Genomic DNA, 8,049 nt, shown 5'->3' with positions numbered 1-8,049 from the left:
CAGCATGAATATGTACTGCTTCATGCATGGTTGCATTTTCCATTTGCTTGTAATGAATCATATAATGTATTGTCCTTTCCCTCTTCTTCTTCTTCTTCTTCTCCGCCGCCTTTGTCATCCTTCTTTCTGGAAATGGAAAATATTCTTAACAAAACCGACTTACCCTATAAGTATACCGTCAAAGAATAGTATGTTGAGTGATTGGTTATTGCACATGTATTGCCATTTGTTTAACATGTGGAATTGTTAGGTACATAGCTGTGGGAAATGAACCTTTCAACAGCACTTTCCTTCATACAACATCTCCAGCACTTCAAAATGTTCAACCAGTCTTGATAAAATTAAGCTGGGCTAGGCAGGCAAGTAAAGGTCACAATACCATTAAATGCATGCAGATGTGTACCAGATTCACGACCTCATGATCTCTATCAAGTTTCTCAGAGATAATAATGCCCCCCTTACCATCGATAATAACTAGCCATTCCTCAGCCTTACCATCGATAGTAACACTGGATGTTAGAAGCAATGTTTCTTATGCTTTTAACATGTACTATCAGGCCATGGTCAAAGGAATGGTGCGTGTTCCTTTTTCTAATTTATCGACCCTTACAAGTCTTGTCGGTTTGAGATCATGATCGATCTAGGAAAGCATGAGAAACCTCCTGCTCCTAGCCATTCATTTGCAAGAAGGAAAATCCGGCAACAAGCATGGCTTTCATCTTGGTGCTGATCATTTGTGGTGCCTTGCTGAGTTCCAGATGGCGCCAATACTGATCTGAGCTGGACGGTGCCCGCGCCACTCCTCATCCAGGCCTCATTCGTCCCCATGGAGATTTCAGATGCCACATATAGCTTAGTTTTGAAGTCTTAATTTAGAATCATTGAAGTGGATATTCACATAACCCTAGTAGATTCACACTCTGTTCTTACACGAAGCAAATTATTGTGTTAATTCTGTGCCCATCCTTGAACAATTCGAATCTTCCCATTTCTTTGTCTATAAGGCGGTGGTGATTAAAACAACCATTATCCATCGATCTTGGAATATTGTTGTCTCTGCCATTAAAAAAAACGTTTTGCCTCGTTGACCATATTCCAGCCACTTGTATGCTATTCAAGTTACAGGTAGGTAAGCGCCATTTGCTTTTCCGTTAAAGGAAACAACATTTAGCCAATATTTCACCAAATTTGGGGCACCAAAGACCACATCATCTTGAACACAAGAGTACCAGAGTACCAAATAAATGACATATAGTGTTTCCTTTTCCCCGAATGGAGCTAAAATGGGGGATAGCGAGGGTGAAAAGGGGAAAGCTAATATAGATTGAGATTAAATAAGCACAATTCCAACATGTAATACAACCAGAAGTTCCTAAAGCACAGCATTCCCTCAGTTGTAGACCATGTACTTTGGCGTTGCACTAAACTTCTGATAACCCTTGATGACCTTGTTCACTGCATCAAGGAAGTCTTTTTCAGTCACTGTCTTCCTGCGTGCTCTAATGGCATACATCCCAGCCTCAGTGCAGACACTCCTAATGTCAGCTCCTGTATAACAATCCAACATAAAAAATTCTGATAAAATGACTAGAGGAACTTTAAAAGGTTGCGGACCAGCAAATATAACCATACAAGTTGCTGGAGCTGGAGGCTGCTATCCATGCCACTTCAAAATTGCAAAATAATAAAAAGGATTCTTTGAACTCACACCATAGTACTAGTTGAATTATGTGAAACATAATTCCATCTTCAATATAGCACAACTTCCCCTGAACTACATCCGCAGCCTATGTGACCATATTTTTTTAGCTTCTACATTCTGATCCACACACCATGAGCAAAGATTTCACTCCCTTGGTAAAGAAAAGAGTGCCCCATCTTTGCAACTTAAATCTAAAGCCATGCCCTGAAAGGCATCATCCCCCCCCCCCTCTTTTTCTCACAGCAGGTAGTTAAAGTTAATTTAAAGGAAAATTGTGTAGAATGAGCTTAGAAAGGCATCAATACCGGTTGAATTTGGACAAAGGCGTGCAAGAAGCTCAAAACGAATATCTCTTTCACAATTCATAGTTCGTGTGTGGATCTTGAAAATCTGAGCTCTGCTCTCCAAATCAGGCAGCCCAAACTCAACCTTACGATCTAATCTTCCTGGACGTAACAGAGCTGGGTCCAGTGTATCAGGTCTGCAAACAACAGAACAAATTAAGGTATCAGTGAGACAGAAATCACAAACTAGTACACTTGCTAGCTAGCAAGACAACAAAATATAGATGTGTCAGAGATCAGAATGAAACAGGTAGCAAAAGTAATACTAGTTAATGAGTGGACTTGAAAAAGATATTTCTTACTTTGAAAAAGAAACAAATATATATATATATATATATATAAGTAGCCCATTAACCTGTTTGTTGCCATCAAGACTTTGATATTTCCTCGAGCATCAAAACCATCAAGCTGATTTACAATTTCAAGCATGGTGCGTTGGACCTCATTATCTCCACCGACACCATCATCAAAACGTGCACCACCTATTGCATCAACCTCATCAAAAAAGACAATGCAAGCTTTTTTTGACCGTGCCATCTGCAGTGAATCAAATTCCAGTCAAATATAAGTAGCAGATAAGTTCTATTGATAAATTACAAATTTGATAGACTGTATTTAACCTGAAAAAGCTCCCGAACCATGCGTGCCCCCTCACCAACATATTTTTGGACAAGTTCACTCCCAATAACACGAATGAAGCATGCATCAGTTCTGTTAGCTACAGCTCTTGCCAAGAGAGTTTTACCCGTTCCAGGAGGACCATAGCACAAAACACCCTTAGGAGGATCAATTCCAAGCTTTACAAATTTCTCTGGATGAAGCATGGGAAGCTCAACAACCTAAATTTTAGGCAATTTATTTTAAGAAATAATCTTACGAAAACATTTAATTTGAGCTAATGTAAATAATATAATGTGTATATGAACGGTTGAAAATAAATATCATAAATAGTATACGCACTTCTCGCATCTTTTCTATTTGCTCCTTACATCCACCAACATCATTATATGTAACATCAGGCTTTTCTTCTACAGTCATCATTGTAACACTTGGATCAATCTTTGGAGGCAAAGGAATCTGAATCTGATACTTGTTGCGATCAACACTGCAATGGCAGTGAAATTGTTGTATCTATATCCCATGAAATCAAACACACACACACACACACATGTACTCACAGCCAAACATGTAAAAACATAAAGAACCTTAAAAGAGATCAACGAGGGAAATTTACCCCACTCGCATGCCTTCTTCTATATCAGTAGGGGAAACTTTGTCACCAAGCCCAACCACAAACTAATATTACAAAGAAAGTATAAAGTTAGAATGGTCCACAAAACATATTAGTAGCATTTGTCAACTGAGTGACAAGAACACTTGACACAATTGGCAGTGTTCAATACATAAAGTTCTATACATCAAATTTTAAAAAATAGCGACTATGACAAAAGGTCAGCAATGAGGCACATCATTTGAGCTGTTGTTGATATAACCAGCACAAGCATGAAAAAATAAGGAGGCAGAAGAAAATGGTTTAAGACAACATTATAAAGAAACACACCTTAGCAATTTGCTTGACATTTATGACATACTTTGCATCCTCGGTATTTGGACTAATAATCTTTGTGCACCTTGCAACCTGATGTGAGGGGGAGGGGAGACAGACTTAAATTCATTATTCAATATTCAGAACTTCTACGACATTTCTTTGCTTTTTATTGGAAAAAGGAGAAAAAAAATTCCCAAATCATCATGCCTGTAGTGGTTGTTCTTCTTGCATCATCTGCTTATCAGACACAAGGTCCCACTGGCTGGGTGCTGCTAAACCGGTGTCAGATTCTTTAATGCCTATGAATCAAGCAAAAGCATCAATAATCAAAATATATATACTAAACGCATCTAAATGGTGCATTCCTTGGAAGTGCAAGGTAATCACACAAGAAGAGTTTGATGATATAAACAACACAAGAAAAATGAAACGACAATCTAATCAACAGCACATTTTCAATCAACAACTAATTGGAGAAAAGCCTTAATGGCACCACATTAAAAGAAAACCAATCTCCTCTCTCAGTGTATATATCAGAGCGTGTGAGCGTGTGTGTGTGTATCAAAAACTGATTCTTTAAGTCTTGACCTACAGCAGTGACCATGAACGCCATTAATCACAAAGCTTTCAATCACTGGCAGTATAGAACCAGATCCGAAAAAAAAAATTGCTATAAAGATAGCTATTTAAATCTTTAATTGAAAGCAAAAAAAAAAAAAAGGAGCCTAAAGATTATTACCCCGAAGATCATTAATCTTCTTAGCTAATTCTTTGATTTCCTTCTCTTCTTTCTTAATACTGTTCGAGTACGGACCCAAACCCTGCATTAATTAATTAATTAATCAAACCAATATTCAAGAATCAATTGTTAAGAAAAATAACAACGAAATGGAACATGCATAAGTTTTGAGGAGAGCGATGTCGTCTTCGTCGAGAGGAGGTGGATTCTTCTCGTCCTTCAATATCTCATCGTCGTCAACCGCTGCCGGAGCCATTGATTAATTAATAAATCGATTCAAATCTTAAACCTAAAAGGCCACTGAACCAAGATTGAAGAAGCAAGGAAATCTTTTTCTTTTTCTTTTTCTTTTTCTTTCTTTTCTTTTTTTGATAGAGAGGGGCAGTGGATTGGCTTTTGGTTTCGATATAAAAAGCGGGACTTGCCCTTTCCTACAAGAAACACTGCAAAATGCATGCCATTTTCTCTTTTCTTTTTCATTTTTTTACTACCTGTCTGATGCTGTTAACCATACAAGATTTCTTTCGTTCTGCAGTACTGAGGTTCGACTGTAATTTTTTAATTTTTTTAATTTTATATTTTAAAAAAAATTAAATTATTTTTTTAATATTTTTAATTATTTTAATGTATTAATATTAAAAATAAAAAATATATATTTTAATATATTTCAAAAAAATTACTTTAAAAAATATTTTATACCACCACTCGAAACATAACTTGTGCTCGTGCTTTTACTACGATGCTTCTAATCCTTATAATTTTTGTTTTTTCTTAGATGTGTTGTCTATATTATTCCACGAACTATATTTAATATATAAAAAAAAAATATTGAAAACATTGCTTATAATAGATCAAAATAAATATGTTCATGTATTTTCATATGTTTTTAATAATGTTAACATAAATTTTTAAAAACAAATTCAAAATATATTTATTTTTATTTTTTTAAATATTAAAATAATAAAATATCATATTGACCTGATTACTCAAGTTTATCCATTAAATACATGTTCGGAGTTATGTACCCGACTTGATTTAATTTTATTTTTTGCAACCATAATCTTATTTAAAAGTAAACTAAAATTCTAATGATATTTTCAAAAAAACAATAACTTAAATATATTTTCAATTAAATTAAGAGATTAATAAGTTATGTGTATAATATATATTCAATCATTTAATTTCTAATTAAATAAAGATAAAATAAAAAAATGCAAAAAAAAAAAAATACAAGTATAAGTGGCTCAGCATGTCTGGCTCACTAAGAATAAGGTCCAGTTGGCCTGGCAGCATAGGCCTAAATTTCTAAGCCTAATATTTTTTAAATTATTTAAATATATTTCATCCATATGTTTTTTTATAAATAAAAAAAAGAAAAAAAAAATATAAACAACACATCATTTACTACCCGAAATTCAACCTCCACAAAGGTGACTAAAAATTCAGAGGTGGTATTTTTGCCTTAAAAATTCATTTTCAACTTATTTTTTTCTAAACACTCTTGAAACCTCTCAAAACCAATTAAGCAGCTCAAAAAATCTCAAAAATGTTCTGAAAAACAATATCAAATCAAGAAAAAAAATTTCTCTCTTATCTTCGATCTTTTTTTAGGTAAGATGATGGTTTAAAAAGATATCAATGGGACCCTTTGTCAAATAGAACATGTTAATACCAAGATCAGTCTTTTTGTTATTGAAATGTGGAAATCAAAAATTTTCTCTCTCCTCTATCAAAATCAAAGACTAAAATGTGAATAAAATGAAGTCTTGGACCAAATTGTATGATTCTTAAACTCAAGAATTTCTCCATAAAAGATATGAGAGAAGCAACATATATACTGGGAATAAGAAGCTATAAAGATATATCTAAAAGGTTACTTGAATTGTCTTAATCCATGTATATAGACAAGATGCTAAAATAATTTAGTATGAAAGAATCCAAAAGAGAATACTTTACTTATTTCGCATATAATACGTCTCTTCAAGAATATATGCCTTAAAATACAAATTAAGAGATATGATGGAAATGATTCCATATACTATGGATTTAAGATCCATAATATATGTGATGATATGTACAAGACTAGATATATCTTATGCTTTAAGCATGATGAGTGGATATTAATTTAATCTAGGTGAGAGTCACTAGAAGATAGTTAAAAAAAATTAAATACTTAAAAAGAAAAAAAAATGTTTTTCTAGTCTATGAAGCAGATGAAATAGTAGTTCATAGTTTAGATGCTAGTTTTCAATTAAGTTATTGAAAATAGAAAATTTAGTCTGATTATATTTTACTCAAAATAATGGTGTTGTAAATTGGAAGAGTTCCAAATAAAAGATCAAAGTAGATTCTACAACTAAAATTGAGTACATCTATATATTTGAAGAGATAAAAGAAGTTGTTTAGACCAAGAAGTTTATCACTGAACTAGGTGTGGTTCCTTGCATAGTTAATCTAGTAGCCTCATATAATGATAATAATGGAGCCATTGCACAAGCAAAGAAACCAAAGTCTCATTAATGATCCAAAGATGTACTTGAGCAATTCTATTTGATTAGATAATCATAGAAAGAAATATGTAAAGATAGAGCGAGTACTTACTGAAGAGAATCTTGTAGATTCTCTTACTGAGAACTATCTTAGTCAAAGTATTATCATCAAATAGAGCGATATGGTATTTGATACATGAGTGCTTGACTTTGGTGCAAGTGAAAGATTGTTAGTGTATATGCCTTGTAACCAATCATTTGGTTATATGTGGTATTGACTTTGTTCATGTAAATATATTTAATTTAATAATAAAAACTTATTTATCTTTAATATTCATGAAATAATTTATTAATGAATATAATATTTGATTAATGAGTTTAGAGTAAAGATAAAGTCATTGGACAAAAATTCCTTACAAAGAAAATTATAAAGTTGTTATAATTATAATATTCATATTGCATCAAAGCATTGTTTCTAAATGTTTCTAGTCGATGCTCTATTAAGATTAAACATTAATTAGAGTTTTTGAGACTGATACATATTATGTGTTTTCCTTTATGAAAGAAAGCAATTGTTTTCATAAACTAAGGTATGAAGGATATCTAAAATTAATATGTAAGTGCTTGTTAGATAACATGCACACTAAATTGACTCGTATAAGAATTTCATATGAAGAGATTACCCATAGTTATGGAAAAGCTTATGTAATAGTTATATAAGTGATCTTTATACTTGAGATCACTGAGTTATCTTATAAATGGAGTGGTATATTTTGATCATGCTATATGTTGTCCTAACCAAGGGTAACAAATGAACAAATATTAGGTATAACATGAACTATATGAGGTAATTAAATAATCAAGAGATGATTCATCATCCTAGGTGAATTGTGGAAAATATTTCACTCGTTCTCAAATAATATTCCTTGCACAAGATGGAATGAGATTTGAAAAGAGTTTCAAATCTTATTCAAATAATTAATGATTTATGGTATTGAGAACAAACATGATTTGACATAGTAGACACACTCCATACAATAATATCTAAATCAGAATATTATTGATGAAGGGATAATAATTACATTGAGAAACTGATTATTAAAAGGTTAAGTCAAATCATATTTTCATAAATATTTGGAAGATTATGACATGTTACTAGACATTGTACTTGATCTTCAAATATAAATAAATCAATTATTGAATAAATTAGGGACTAGAATATAATT

At 32.6% G+C, this 8,049-nt stretch overlaps 1 protein-coding gene across 1 annotated transcript; it reads right to left on the bottom strand.

Annotated features, from left to right (window-relative positions):
• Nucleotides 1-1,177: 1,177 nt before the first annotated feature.
• LOC118040665 (26S proteasome regulatory subunit 7) lies at nucleotides 1,178-4,805 on the bottom strand. Its single transcript, XM_035047661.2, has 10 exons — nucleotides 4,495-4,805; nucleotides 4,335-4,416; nucleotides 3,803-3,894; nucleotides 3,608-3,685; nucleotides 3,281-3,342; nucleotides 3,007-3,151; nucleotides 2,667-2,885; nucleotides 2,402-2,583; nucleotides 2,008-2,183; nucleotides 1,178-1,548 (listed from the first exon to the last, which is right to left on the bottom strand). The coding sequence occupies exons 1-10, from the start codon at nucleotides 4,588-4,590 to the stop codon at nucleotides 1,391-1,393; spliced, it is 1,290 nt and encodes a 429-aa protein (XP_034903552.1). The 5' UTR covers nucleotides 4,591-4,805; the 3' UTR covers nucleotides 1,178-1,390.
• Nucleotides 4,806-8,049: the final 3,244 nt, after the last annotated feature.

This window comes from Populus alba, chromosome 18 (genome assembly GCF_005239225.2).
Source record: "Populus alba chromosome 18, ASM523922v2, whole genome shotgun sequence".
NCBI classification, from domain to species: domain Eukaryota; kingdom Viridiplantae; phylum Streptophyta; class Magnoliopsida; order Malpighiales; family Salicaceae; genus Populus; species Populus alba.
This window is presented reverse-complemented; position numbering and strand designations above follow the sequence as displayed.